Source organism: Schistocerca piceifrons, chromosome 3 (genome assembly GCF_021461385.2).
Source record: "Schistocerca piceifrons isolate TAMUIC-IGC-003096 chromosome 3, iqSchPice1.1, whole genome shotgun sequence".
In the NCBI taxonomy this organism is placed as follows: Eukaryota; Metazoa; Arthropoda; class Insecta; order Orthoptera; family Acrididae; genus Schistocerca; species Schistocerca piceifrons.
This window is the reverse complement of record NC_060140.1, coordinates 188084073-188100099: the sequence shown is the minus strand read 5'-3', so window position 1 is coordinate 188100099 and position 16027 is coordinate 188084073. Positions and strand designations below refer to the sequence as shown.

Genomic DNA, 16027 nt, shown 5'->3' with positions numbered 1-16027 from the left:
CTGTTTATGTATTATCGCAAAATAGGTGAGAAAATGTCACAGATATGATGTGAGAGTTGCTGTGTCAATTATTAAAGAAAAGACATTTTTCATTGCTGCAAGGTCTTTTCATGAAATTTCAATCTCTAACGTTCTGCTCAGAATGTGAAAATACACTCCTGGAAATTGAAATAAGAACACCGTGAATTCATTGTCCCAGGAATGGGAAACTTTATTGACACATTCCTGGGATCAGATACATCACATGATCACACTGACAGAACCACAGGCACATAGACACAGGCAACAGAGCATGCACAATGTCGGCACTAGTACAGTGTATGTCCACCTTTCGCAGCAATGCAGGCTGCTATTCTCCCATGGAGACGATCGTAGAGATGCTGGATGTAGTCCTGTGGAACGGCTTGCCATGCCATTTCCACCTGGCGCCTCAGTTGGACCAGCGTTCGTGCTGGACGTGCAGACCGTGTGAGACGACGCTTCATCCAGTCCCAAACATGCTCAATGGGGGACAGATCCGGAGATCTTGCTGGCCAGGGTAGTTGACTTACACCTTCTAGAGCACGTTGGGTGGCACGGGATACATGCGGACGTGCATTGTCCTGTTGGAACAGCAAGTTCCCTTGCCGGTCTAGGAATGGTAGAACGATGGGTTCGATGACGGTTTGGATGTACCGTGCACTATTCAGTGTCCCCTCGACGATCACCAGTGGTGTACGGCCAGTGTAGGAGATCGCTCCCCACACCATGATGCCGGGTGTTGGCCCTGTGTGCCTCGGTCGTATGCAGTCCTGATTGTGGCGCTCACCTGCACGGCGCCAAACACGCATACGACCATCATTGGCACCAAGGCAGAAGCGACTCTCATCGCTGAAGACGACACGTCTCCATTCGTCCCTCCATTCACGCCTGTCGCGACACCACTGGAGGCGGGCTGCACGATGTTGGGGCGTGAGCGGAAGACGGCCTAACGGTGTGCGGGACCGTAGCCCAGCTTCATGGAGACGGTTGCGAATGGTCCTCGCCGATACCCCAGGAGCAACAGTGTCCCTAATTTGCTGGGAAGTGGCGGTGCGGTCCCCTACGGCACTGCGTAGGATCCTACGGTCTTGGCGTGCATCCGTGCGTTGCTGCGGTCCGGTCCCAGGTCGACGGGCACGTGCACCTTCCGCCGACCACTGGCGACAACATCGATGTACTGTGGAGACCTCACGCCCCACGTGTTGAGCAATTCGGCGGTACGTCCACCCGGCCTCCCGCATGCCCACTATACGCCCTCGCTCAAAGTCCGTCAACTGCACATACGGTTCACGTCCACGCTGTCGCGGCATGCTACCAGTGTAAAAGACTGCGATGGAGCTCCGTATGCCACGGCAAACTGGCTGACACTGACGGCGGCGGTGCACAAATGCTGCGCAGCTAGCGCCATTCGACGGCCAACACCGCGGTTCCTGGTGTGTCCGCTGTGCCGTGTGTGTGATCATTGCTTGTACAGCCCTCTAGCAGTGTCCGGAGCAAGTATGGTGGGTCTGACACACCGGTGTCAATGTGTTCTTTTTTCCATTTCCAGGAGTGTACTTTGTTGATACCCACCTACATAGGAAGAAATGATCATTTTAATACCATTTTTCCTGCACACTACTAGAGAATGGAACGGTAGAAAAGTAGTGTCATATTGATTTGATGAACTCTCTGCCAGGTACGTAAGTGTGAATTGCAGAGTAGTCATGTAGATATACACAGACTTCGAGAAGGTGGCCTCCTTGATCTTTATTTAGGTGGAGCAAGTTGAAAATCCCAACCAGCCATCCAGATTTAGGCTGTCTGTTGTTTCCCTAAATCAATCAAAATAATGAAATGGTTCCTAATGGTAATGATGGAATGGATCTTTAGGAAACAACACAGCTGAATTCCTTCCCTATCCTTCCTCAGTTTGACCTTTTTCTCTGTTTATAAAGTCTTCATCATTAAACCTTAACTTTCTTCATGTGTGTATGTTTGCTTGCGTGCATGCACAGCATCCAGTTGAAGCAGTTTCAGTCAGAGCTGTGAAGTAATACACCACAGCTGCCACCTGCTACCATATGCTTTCCAGACAGAATCATCATCATCATCATCATCATCATTTAAGACTGATTATGCCTTTCAGCGTTCAGTCTGGAGCATAGCCCCCCTTATAAAATTCCTCCATGATCCCCTATTCAGTGCTAACATTGGTGCCTCTTCTGATGTAAACCTATTACTTCAAAATCATTCTTAACCGAATCCAGGTACCTTCTCCTTGGTCTGCCCCGACTCCTCCTACCCTCTACTGCTGAACCCATGAGTCTCTTGGGTAACCTTGCTTCTCCCATGCGTGTAACATGACCCCACCATCTAAGCCTGTTTGCCCTGACTGCTACATCTATAGAGTTCATTCCCAGTTTTTCTTTGATTTCCTCGTTGTGGACACCCTCGTGCCATTGTTCCCATCTACTAGTACCTGCAATCATCCTAGCTACTTTCATATCCGTAACCTCAACCTTATTGATAAGGTAACCTGAATCCACCCAGCTTTCGCTCCCATACAACAAAGTTGGTCGAAAGATTGAACGGTGCACAGGTAACTTAGTCTTGGTACTGACTTCCTTCTTGCAGAAGAGAGTAGATCGTAGCTGAGCGCTCACTGCATTAGCCTTGCTACACCTCGCTTCCAGTTCTTTCACTATGTTGCCATCCTGTGAGAATATGCATCCTAAGTACTTGAAACCGTCCACCTGTTCTAACTTTGTTCCTCCTATTTGGCACTCAATCCGTTTATATTTCTTTCCCACTGACATTACTTTCGTTTTGGAGATGCTAATCTTCATACCATAGTCCTTACATTTCTGATCTAGCTCTGAAATATTACTCTGCAAACTTTCAATCGAATCTGCCATCACAACTAAGTCATCCGCATATGCAAGACTGCTTATTTTGTGTTCACATATCTTAATCTCACCCAGCCAGTCTATTGTTTTCAACATATGATCCATAAATAATATGAACAACAGTGGAGACAGGTTGCAGCCTTGTCTTACCCCTGAAACTTCTCTGAACCATGAACTCAGTTTACCGTCAACTCTAACTGCTGCCTGACTATCCATGTAAAGACCTTTAATTGCTTGCAAAAGTTTGCCTCCTATTCCATAATCTCGTAGAACAGACAATAACTTCCTCCTAGGAACCCGGTCATATGCCTTTTCTAGATCTATAAAGCATAGATACAATTCCCTGTTCCACTCATAACACTTCTCCATTATTTGTCGTAAGCTAAAGATCTGGTCCTGACAACCTCTAAGAGGCCTAAACCCACACTGATTTTCATCCAATTGCTCCTCAACTAATACTCGCACTTTCCTTTCAACAATACCTGAGAAGATTTTACCCACAACGCTGATTAAAGAGATACCTCTGTAGTTGTTACAATCTTTTCTGTTTCCATGTTTAAAGATTGGTGTGATTACTGCTTTTGTCCAGTCTGATGGAACCTGCCCCGACTCCCAGGCCATTTCAATTATCCTGTGTAGCCATTTAAGACCTGACATTCCACTGTACTTGATGAGTTCCGACTTAATTTCATCCACCCCAGCTGCTTTATTGCACTGCAATCTATTGACCATTTTCTCCACTTCCTCAAACGTGATCCTATTTCCATCATCATTCCTATCCCATTCTACCTCGAAATCTGAAACATTACTGATCGTATTTTCACCTACATTGAGCAACTCTTCAAAATATTCCCTCCATCTGCCCAAGGCATCCACAGGATTCACCAGCAGTTTTCCTGACCTGTCCAAAATACTTGTCATTTCCTTCTTATCTCCCTTTCGAAGACTGCTAATTACACTCCAGAATGGTTTTCCAGCAGCTTGACCCAATGTCTCCAACCTGTTTCCAAAGTCTTCCCAAGATTTCTTCTTGGATGCTGCAATTATCTGTTTGGCTTTGTTTCTTTCTTCGACATAACTTTCTCTGTCTACCTGAGTTCTAGTATGTAGCCATTTTTTATACGCCTTCTTTTTCCTTTTACAGGCTGCCTTGACTGTGTCATTCCACCAAGCTGTTTGCTTCCTCCTACTTTTACACACTACTGTTCCAAGACATTCTTTAGCCACTTCTAGTACTGTGTCCCTGTACCTTGTCCATTCCTTTTCCAATGACTGTAATTGACTACATTCAGCTAACTGGTACCTTTCTGAGATCGCTGTTATGTACTTGTGCCTGATTTCCTTATCCTGAAGTTTCTCCACTCTTATACTCCTACGTATGGACCTGACCTCCTGCACTTTCGGCCTCGCAATCCCAATTTCACTGCAGATTAAATAATGATCAGTGTCATCAAAGAATCCCCTGAATACACGTGTGTCCCTCACAGCCTTCCTGAATTCCTGATCTGTTATTATATAGTCAATGACAGATCTGGTTCCCCTGCTTTCCCAAGTATACCGGTGAATGTTCTTATGTTTAAAAAAGGAGTTTGTGATTACTAAGCCCATACTGGCACAGAAATCCAAGAGTTGCTGCCCGTTCCTGTTGGCCTCCTTATCCTCTCCAAATTTACCCATAACCTTTTCATACCCTTCTGTTCGATTTCCAATCCTGGCGTTAAAATCACCCATGAGCAGAACACTGTCCTTGTCCTTTACTCTAACAACTACATCACTGAGTGCCTCATAAAAACTATCCATCTTATCTTGATCAGTCCCTTCACAATGCGAATATACTGATACAATCCTAATTTTCTTGCTAGACACTGTCAAATCTATCCACATCAGTTGTTCGTTTACATACCTTATTGCAACTACGCTGGGTTCCATTTCTTTCCTGATGTAAAGCCCTACACCCCATTGTGCTATTCCTGCTTTGACTCCTGAAAAGTAGACCTTGTATTCTCCCACTTCTTCTTCTTTCTCACCCCTTACCCAAATGTCACTAACAGCTAAAACATCCAGCCCCATCTTACTTGCAGCCTCTGCCAGCTCTACCTTCTTCCAAGAGTAGCCCCCATGAAAATAAAAAAATTGTGTAATCAATATTCATTTAAAACAAAAAATGACACTTGCTACACACTATTGCATTCTTAAACAGTCGAAAATCCGGGATGAGACATAACAATGTTATGAAAAGGATAATTGCTACTTACCATATAGCGGAGGTTATACAGTCGAATATAGTGTTACATCAATTATATCTTTAATGTTTAAAGGAATTTGGTTCGTTTACAGCAGGCATAACTCTGTAAAACTGTTATAGTTTTTGTTGTGCAGATGAAGAATTGGACCCACCAGGTTAGCTGAGAGCACTAATGGACTGCTTCCTGGACTCTGGTAGGCGCGCTGGTCCCAGATCGAATCTGCCTGGCAGATTAACAACGCAGGCTGATGTGCCGGCCAGCCTGGATGTGATTTTTAGGCGGTTTCCCACATCCCCCTAAGTGAATACTGGGCTGGTCCCCACATCCCGCCTCAGTTACAGACTTGCAGACATCTTACCACATTTGCACTATTCCATTTATTACACTAGACACAGACAGCTGGGGTACACTAACTCTGTCCCGTGGAGGGGGGGGGGGGGTTTACGGGGTGGTGGCAGCAAGGGCATCTGGCCACCCCTTAACATTAACATTGCCAAATCTGTACCTAACCACACCGCCCCTACGCAACCACGGTATAAAGGTGCAAGCGATAGATAGATAGCAATAGAGTTGTGCAAATGAAGACTTGGATGACACCTTCTGTATAGGGAATTTTATATTAAAATGGTTCCAGATCTGACAAATAATATTTGTAAATGATAAAATATGATTATGAAAAGAGCAACTATAACAGAATTTTCCAAAAAATTCAAACACAGGTATTGAAATTAGATATGAATTCACACACACACACACACACACACACACACACACACACACACACACATACACACGCACACACAAAGACTGTGATGAACATTGGAAAAATGAGAATTTTTTAATAAAATTCATTGAGTAAAAGTTGCAATAAAAATTATTGTTAAACATTTATTGGGTAACAATATTCCACTTTTAAGATGATCAGTTGTTGAAGTGTTCTCTCTCTCTCTCTCTCTCTCTCTCTCTCTCTTTATTCCGTGTGAATTGGTTCCACCTGAAATCATCCTCAAGAGTCTGTAGTTGCCTATGCATCTTACATGTAATTCTACACATCCTTAGCTTTCAATGTGCAATACTTGGCCCTTATGGGTTCCTTAAGTTGAGACTTTCAAAATTTTGCAATGAGACACAAAAGGATTTCTCAGTTTGATTGATTAATGTTGGGCTTCCAGTTATTCAAATAAGTCATCGTCTACATTTTATGTATAAAATGAACGTAGCCAAGAAGCACACCATTAAGGATATAAAAGCTTTTGGCTGCTTCACTAAATAGTTAAACTATGTCTTTGATAGTTTGTGCACTATTTAAGTAGTTCAAATGGCACAAGATTTTATGAATTTTGATACAATACTCATTGCACTAGGTGCTCTCATTTCTCCAAGAAATTTCATAACTACAAGAAATGTTTAGATTCAGGCATAATTATTTGGCATTGGATGATCCTTTCCCTCTAGCATACATATAATTGTGCTCTTCTGCTATCTAGAATTTTGAGGTAGTAAATGGCTACTCTATGAATATTTGGGCTCTGTAGTCCCTGCCTCCCCTCCTCAGTCAAAGATGTTTCATGTGATTTCATGTTAAGTGTTTTGAACTGACTGAAGCATGTTGATCTTTTGTTTGATTTATTGTTCTTTTTACAGAAAACTTCAATACGTCCTCATAATATGAGAACTAAAACAGATGCAACAGAAGTTATAGACATTGATTCAGGATCAGATGACAGTACCACAGCATCCAGGAAGTTACTGTGTTCTTCTGAAAATAAAAAAAGAACATTATTTCCCGAAAATGACAAAAAAACTGGTACCAAATCTGACAATGAAGGTGAGGATATATGTGAAACAGACAACCATGAATACAAAGGAAAACGTAAGACACCTGACAAATCGGATTGCGAAAATAACATAAAAGTGGGAAGAGGGAGAAGATCTTCGGATGAGGACAATGACATTTCCCAAGAATCTTATGCCTTAGATAGAGAAAACACTAGAGAAATCTGTAGATTGCTTGCTGAACAGCTGAAAGACTTTGTAAGCACTGGGGAAATAATATCGGATCAGGCAAAGAAAATACTCAAGAGAAAAGTAAATAAGAAAAATTTTAAAGAACTGTTAGATGTAGATAAAACTGTAGAAAAAATACAACTGCTTGCAGAACTTTCAGTCAAAAATCTTGAGAAAGCTAAAACTAATACAAGAACTTTGTACAGTCAGTGGAGGAAGGACTTGGCGATTAAAAACAGAAACAAGCATGCTCAGGATAAGACAAGAAAATTTCATGTAAATGCTGACTGCCAGATATTGGTCGATAAACCTTCAGCTTGCTCTAAAACTACACTTTCAGAAAAGGAAATTGGCAGTCCAAAACCTGTCCACAGTGACCACGAAGGATCTGATAGAGAACAGTGCTCTCCGTTGATGCCAAACATGTTGCTGGGTACAAGCACACCTTGCAAAGAAGGTAAAATGGAAGCAGAAGAAGACCAAAACAACACTGTAGTATGTCAGTCAGATGAAACCGCATTAAAAACTGTAAATGATTCTGTCTTGCAATCAAATGACAACAAAATATCACCACAGAAATCAGACTGTGATGAACAGAAAAGTAAATATGAGGATGAGAGTGCTATTACAGTTGAAAATGAACGTGGAAACCTTTTTGAGAAAAATTTAAGTGCCATTTCACAAATGGCTACTGAAATACTCGATTTAGAGGCCGTCACAAATCCTCATCAGAAAGACAATATGGATTGCTGTGTGAATTCTGATGAGTCAACTGAAATGCTTGATTTAGAGGCTGACACGAAACTCCATGAAGACAGTACTATAGATAATTGCCAGCCTGATTTGTTTGATGTAGAATTGCAAACTACGGAGAAGACCAGTAGTGATAAAATTGACACTATGGGTTATGACGTCCAGGAACAGTTAAGCACTGAGTTGATTGACACAATGGAAAGGATCCTTGTTAAGGTAGAGGAAAACATCAGTCGCCCTGATATGTTTGTGAACACTGATGGCAAGCTGCAGAGTAGTCCTCTGCGTGATTCTCATGTAGATGCTGTAGAATCAGACAAAGAAAATAAATTTTCAAGTATTGCATTAAAATCAAAAGAAAAGTTACTAGAGGTTAGTTCTGAAGACAACCCAGAAAGTGATAGCACAAACCATTCTGATGAAGAAGCACAAAGGAAAAAAAGAAAGAAGCGCAAAAGATTATCATTGAGGAATCATCCTAGTAATTCAAAAGTGCCTGCAGATAAAAATACATTGAAGAAAAAGAAACATGGTCTTCGAGGTCTTCCATCTTGTAGTGATAGTGACTCAGAGAGTTCTTTGGATAGTGCAAAGATAGATAAATATGGTCAACAAGAAAAGTTTGATATGAAATATTTAGCTCAGTTTAATGATGAAAAACTGAGAAGTGGCTGTTACGTAAAACTTGAAAGGCTGGCCTCTTTTTCAAATGTTGAGAACAACTGTGATATGGACAATGGGCCAGATATAGAAAAAAGTAATAAAAGCAGGAACATTATTAGGTAACTAGTTCTGTTTTTTTTTTTCTTTTTTAGAAATTTGTCAGTTGCTCTTCAACATTTCTAATATATTATTTTTCTTCTCATAATGCAATTAGCGGAAGTGATGCAGAATCTATGGATGATAATGAAGAGGAACGTGAAATACGAAGGTATGTACAAATCTGCACTAACATATACTGCATGAAGAATAACATATTAAATCAATCAGAAATGTGATACAGTGATCTTTCAATCCTGAATTCCTCAAACGTCACCATTAAAATCTTGTGACATATCATTTATGACTGTTGATGTCACTTTTTAAACTGTTTATGTTCACCACGTATAGATTGAATTCTACCAAAGCATCAGCATGTAACTATCTGATGCAGTAGTCGTTTGTCTACTGTTTTTGTTTTGAACGGCCAGTGTCGGTTGGTCACAGTCAGTGTGCTCCCTGCCGCCGTTGGATAAGCAGCTGAGCAGCAAGTCGTATACTCCTAGCTCACTCGTTTGTTACATAGTTTAATTCTTAATTTCTTTGCGTGTTTTTGGTACTTGCATTGTTTAATTCATAAATTTCGGGCGTATTATAGTATTTGAGAGTTGTAGCATCGCGTTTTAGTACCTGAATAGTGTAAATTCGCGTAGTCATTTGTCTACTGTTTTTGTTTTGAACGGCCAGTGTCGGTTGGTCACAGTCAGTGTGCTCCCTGCCGCCGTTGGATAAGCAGCTGAGCAGCAAGTCGTATACTCCTAGCTCATTCATTTGTTACATAGTTTAATTCTTAATTTCTTTGCGTGTTTTTGGTACTTGCATTGTTTAATTCATAAATTTCAGGCGTATTATAGTATTTGAGAGTGTAGCATCGCATTTTAGTGCCTGAATAGTGTAATTGCGCTTAGTCTCCTTCCGCCGCCGAGCAGTGTCAGCAGTGCGCAAGTAGCAGCATTACTGCATTTACTAGGCAATCTTGTATTTTAATAACCATTTAAATTTTGTCGATTTGTTTGCGCTCTCTGTAGATTAGTTCAGACGTTCTTTGCAAAACAGTTTTTAGCATGGATAGGGACTGCAACTGCTGTGTTCGGATGCAGGCTGAGTTGGCATCCCTTCGCTCCCAGCTTCAGGCAGTGTTGGCTTCGGTCACACAGCTTGAGGCTGCTGCCAATGGGCATCACTGTGGGGGTCCGGATGGGGGTTTGTCGGGGACGGCCAGCTCGTCCCACGCATCCCCTGATCGGACTACGACTGTGGTTGCCCGGGATACTGTCCGCATTGAGGCTGATCCCTCACCTGTGGTAGAGTGGGAGGTCGTTTGTCGTTTCAAGGTGTGGCAGGGGGCGAAAGACATTCCGGAGGGCTGAACGGAAAGCCTCTCCAGTTTGTCTGACGAACCGGTTTCAGGCTCTGTCTCAGGCTGATACTGATCTTCGGCCTGACATGGCTGCTTGTCCTGTTCCAGAGGTTGCCCCTCAGTCTGCAAGATCCGGGCAGTTGCAGAGGGTGGGCTTACTGGTAGTTGGGAGCTCCAACGTCAGGCGCGTAATGGGGCCCCTTAGGGAAATGGCAGCAAGAGAGGGGAAGAAAACCAATGTGCACTCTGTGTGCATACCGGGGGGAGTCATTCCAGATGTGGAAAGGGTCCTTCCGGATGCCATGAAGGGTACAGGGTGCACCCATCTGCGGGTGGTCGTTCATGTCGGCACCAATGATGTGTGTCGCTATGGATCGGAGGAAATCCTCTCTGGCTTCCGGCGGCTATCTGATTTGGTGAATACTGCCAGTCTCGCTAGCGGGATGAAAGCAGAGCTCACCATCTGCAGCATCGTCGACAGGACTGACTGCGGACCCTTGGTACAGAGCCGAGTGGAGGGTCTGAATCAGAGGCTGAGACGGTTCTGCGACCGTGTGGGCTGCAGATTCCTCGACTTGCGCCATAGGGTGGTGGGGTTTCGGGTTCCACTGGATAGGTCAGGAGTCCACTACACGCAACAAGCGGCTACACGGGTAGCAGGGGTTGTGTGGCGTGGGCTGGGCGGTTATTTAGGTTAGAATTGCCTTGGGCAAGTACAGAAAGGGCAACAGCCTCAACGGGTGCGGGGCAAAGTCAGGACATACGGGGACCAAGCAGCAATCGGTATTGTAATTGTCAACTGTCGAAGCTGCGTTGGTAAAGTACCGGAACTTCAAGCGCTGATAGAAAGCACCGAAGCTGAAATCGTTATAGGTACAGAAAGCTGGCTTAAGCCAGAGATAAATTCTGCCGAAATTTTTACAAAGGTACAGACGGTGTTTAGAAAGGATAGATTGCATGCAACCGGTGGTGGAGTGTTCGTCGCTGTTAGTAGTAGTTTATCCTGTAGTGAAGTAGAAGTGGATAGTTCCTGTGAATTATTATGGGTGGAGGTTACACTAAACAACCGAACTAGGTTAATAATTGGCTCCTTTTACCGACCTCCCGACTCAGCAGCATTAGTGGCAGAACAACTGAGAGAAAATTTGGAATACATTTCACATAAATTTTCTCAGCATGTTATAGTCTTAGGTGGGGATTTCAATTTACCAGATATAGACTGGGACACTCAGATGTTTAGGACGGGTGGTAGGGACAGAGCATCGAGTGACATTATACTGAGTGCACTATCCGAAAATTACTTCGAGCAATTAAACAGAGAACCGACTCGTGGAGATAACATCTTGGACCTACTGATAACAAACAGACCCGAACTTTTCGACTCTGTATGTACAGAACAGGGAATCAGTGATCATAAGGCCGTTGCAGCATCCCTGAATATGGAAGTTAATAGGAATATAAAAAAAGGGAGGAAGGTTTATCTGTTTAGCAAGAGTAATAGAAGGCAGATTTCAGACTACCTAACAGATCAAAACGAAAATTTCTGTTCCGACACTGACAATGTTGAGTGTTTATGGAAAAAGTTCAAGGCAATCGTAAAATGCGTTTTAGACAGGTACGTGCCGAGTAAAACTGTGAGGGACGGGAAAAACCCACCGTGGTACCACAACAAAGTTAGGAAACTACTGCGAAAGCAAAGAGAGCTTCACTGCAAGTTTAAACGCAGCCAAAACCTCTCAGACAAACAGAAGCTAAACGATGTCAAAGTTAGCACAAGGAGGGCTATGCGTGAAGCGTTCATTGAATTCGAAAGTAAAATTCTATGTACCGACTTGACAGAAAATCCTAGGAAGTTCTGGTCTTACGTTAAATCAGTAAGTGGCTCGAAACAGCATATCCAGACACTACGGGATGATGATGGCATTGAAACAGAGGATGACACGCGTAAAGCTGAAATACTAAACACCTTTTTCCAAAGCTGTTTCACAGAGGAAGGCCGCACTGCAGTTCCTTCTCTAAATCCTCGCACAAACGAAAAAATGGCTGACATCGAAATAAGTGTCCAAGGAATAAAAAAGCAACTGGAATCACTCAATAGAGGAAAGTCCACTGGACCTGACGGGATACCAATTCGATTCTACACAGAGTACGCGAAAGAACTTGCCCCCCTTCTAACAGCCGTGTACCGCAAGTCTCTAGAGGAACGGAGGGTTCCAAATGATTGGAAAAGAGCACAGATAGTCCCAGTCTTCAAGAAGGGTCGTCGAGCAGATGCGCAAAACTATAGACCTATATCTCTTACGTCGATCTCTTGTAGAATTTTAGAACATGTTTTTTGCTCGCGTATCATGTCATTTCTGGGAACCCAGAATCTACTATGTAGGAATCAACATGGATTCCGGAAACAGCGATCGTGTGAGACCCAACTCGCCTTATTTGTTCATGAGACCCAGAAAATATTAGATACAGGCTCCCAGGTAGATGCTATTTTTCTTGACTTCCGGAAGGCGTTCGATACAGTTCCGCACTGTCGCCTGATAAACAAAGTAAGAGCCTACGGAATATCAGACCAGCTGTGTGGCTGGATTGAAGAGTTTTTAGCAAACAGAACACAGCATGTTGTTATCAATGGAGAGACGTCTACAGACGTTAAAGTAACCTCTGGCGTGCCACAGGGGAGTGTTATGGGACCATTGCTTTTCACAATATATATAAATGACTTAGTAGATAGCGTCGGAAGTTCCATGCGGCTTTTCGCGGATGATGCTGTAGTATACAGAGAAGTTGCAGCATTAGAAAATTGTAGCGAAATGCAGGAAGATCTGCAGCGGATAGGCACTTGGTGCAGGGTGTGGCAACTGACCCTTAACATAGACAAATGTAATGTATTGCGAATACATAGAAAGAAGGATCCTTTATTGTATGATTATATGATAGCGGAACAAACACTGGTAGCAGTTACGTCTGTAAAATATCTGGGAGTATGCGTGCGGAACGATTTGAAGTGGAATGATCATATAAAATTAATTGTTGGTAAGGCGGGTACCAGGTTGAGATTCATTGGGAGAGTGCTTAGAAAATGTAGTCCATCAACAAAGGAGGTGGCTTACAAAACACTCGTTCGACCTATACTTGAGTATTGCTCATCAGTGTGGGATCCGTACCACGTCGGGTTGACGGAGGAGATAGAGAAGATCCAAAGAAGAGCGGCGCGTTTCGTCGCCGGGTTATTTGGTAACCGTGATAGCGTTACGGAGATGTTTAATAAACTCAAGTGGCAGACTCTGCAAGAGAGGCGCTCTACATCGCGGTGTAGCTTGCTCGCCAGGTTTCGAGAGGGTGCGTTTCTGGATGAGGTATCGAATGTATTGCTTCCCCCTACTTATACCTCCCGAAGAGATCACGAATGTAAAATTAGAGAGATTAGAGCGCGCATGGAGGCTTTCAGACAGTCGTTCTTCCCGCGAACCATACGCGACTGGAACAGGAAAGGGAGGTAATGACAGTGGCACGTAAAGTGCCCTCCGCCACACACCGTTGGGTGGCTTGCGGAGTATCAATGTAGATGTAGATGTAGATGTAGATGTAGATGTAGATGACACTTGATTGAAAGACACAGAATGCAACCTTAAAGGTAAAACATCAGTCTTATAATAGGCTACTTTCCTATGTTTACAATACAGTTTGGACTGTCATTATTCTGATTGATTATAGCATTTACAGTCAACATTCTCACAAAATGTCTGTTGTTTTTATGTAATTAAAACTTAAAAATCATTAAATATCAAGATCTGGTCACATGTTCGACAACACTCTGTTACTGGCTGATTCTCCGGTGACATCAAAGGCTAGGAGTAAGACGAAGCTATACGTGTGTTATAAGAGCGTTATCCAAAATTATGAAGTTTTTACATACTTTTACTACAAACAATTTATCTATTTAGTGATGGAAAATGCAACTACAACTTTTAAGTAACAATATAAAGGATTTTTGTGAATGCAGATAGTGGAAGCCTTGCGGAAGTTTATGCGCCACCCATTTAGAGTGGCAATATGTGCAGTGACAGACATTCTTTTCTCTGCTCCCTGCATCATTAAACTCATTCAAAACTAAGGAATTGTAGAACTTTTGCAAATGGGTGCATATATTACATCTAGATTGTCGACTGTCAGGCATGAGCTATGGTCCAAAGCACAACAAAATTATTCTTGGCAAAACTTAATGCTGATATCCTATGTAGAAGGCACTCACCAGAGATACTGCACACGTCCTTTCTTCTGTGGCGCAGTGGATAACGCATTCAAATGCGTTGAAAGAGATCACATGTTTGAATCCTGGAAGGGTCATAAATTTTAAAAAGTTTTACATGAAATATGAAAATAGTATTAGCAAGAACTGTTTGTAACAGTTTTTTGACTGTGGGATGTATTATATATAGCTTCACATTAGTCTTAGTCTGAGAAACAGACAACAGAGGATAAATGCGTTTACCTTGCAAACAAACAAGTCACTTTTTTGGATAGCATTGCTACTGAAGATATCATCATACCTCCACAGTACAATGATATGTGGGACAGTGGAGTTGTACAGAAAGTTATAAAGCATGTACAACACGCAGGTAACACAAACATATAGGCTGTGATATTTTTGAGTGTAAACCAACATTAGCGTCTGAAGCAGACCTACTTCATCTTTATGTACCGATAAGATGATGAAACAGTGAAAATTAAACAGTAAGGATAATACGCAGACATTGTGAAGATAAAAACATTGTTTCTAATAAAGTAAAAAGTGTGTGGTCACATTAACAAGAAAATATCTTTTTGAAAGTGACATGTGTGAACAATGTTGCAAATGTAAGCAGCAAGGAAGACATGATATTATTCTATTTCTGATCAGTGTGGTGAAGTTTTGTAAATGTGATTTGATTTTCGTATGGGAGGACTGTCGAGTCATTTTACAGATAAGTTAAAATGTTCATTCTGTTTAGATTTGAAGCAGCGTTCTATGGACATCCTCTTATAAATCTCGACAGTTTACCGCTGTAACAGTGGAGCTGCCAAATACTTGAGGTGTAGTTAGGTAAAATGACACTTCGAGTTTAATTTTGTTGAATGACACTATCCTTTGTTGTAACAGCGGGAGAGCATATCTTGGAGATAAATTAATGTTAATATCACAGTGAAACACATTTTTAATTAAGCTAGTGAACTTGTGCCTCGATGTGGAGGCAATTTGCCGATACAGTGCAACTACATTTTACGCATCTTCTCAGTCTCTGGAACAATTGAAAACAACTTTTCAGGAGTTTTTGTACAATATGGTAAGACACACCTTTTGTAACCCATTTTCCAAAACATAAATTCCAAAACAAGCAATCACTGTGAATTAGCAATATGACGGTAGGAGATAGCACTATGATGGCAGGAGCAGTGAGCTAGCCAGTGATGTCACAGGCATCACATGACTCAAATGGAGCGTTTCAGCGGACATTTAATTATTTGAATTTCATTTCCATTTTTATAAAAGAATACTGAAATTCAAGAGGGGAAAAGCATGTTAGATCATAAAATGACATAATTAATCATTTACGACAGTTTCCAGAAAACAGTCAAATACCTCATTCTGTTTGCAGTTTACTATTAACATAGCTTAATGAAATTTTTACCCTCATGACAAATTTTATAGTGGCTGATCAGTTGATGAAAAATCTAGGGTGGAATACTATTATGTATGTTAGGAGATACAATTTCTCACCAATTAGGAGAGGTCTTAACACCAGAGAAGTGTGAAAGAGAAGGATGGTAATGAAGAAAAGGGTTGGTGCATAAATATAACAGATGGAGTGTGAGAGTAGCAGGGTATCAAGGAGAGCGAAATGCAGTGAGACGAAGAGAGGAGCTACAGACAGTTAGTGGTAGAGAGACTGATAAATATTGAACCCAGAGGAATGTGAGAATGTAAGATATATTGAGTGATTTGTCACCTGCAC

General features: G+C 42.2%; 1 protein-coding gene across 3 annotated transcripts in view; it reads left to right on the top strand.

The window, feature by feature from the left end:
• LOC124788186 (transcriptional regulator ATRX homolog) overlaps positions 1-16027 on the top strand; it is a 495869-nt gene that overhangs the window by 96402 nt on the left and 383440 nt on the right. For all 3 annotated transcript variants that reach the window (XM_047255347.1, XM_047255346.1, XM_047255348.1), the window contains 2 exons: positions 6800-8697; positions 8793-8846. In XM_047255347.1, the coding sequence (XP_047111303.1) occupies positions 6800-8697; positions 8793-8846 (1952 nt within the window). The remainder of the gene's footprint in view (positions 1-6799; positions 8698-8792; positions 8847-16027) is intronic.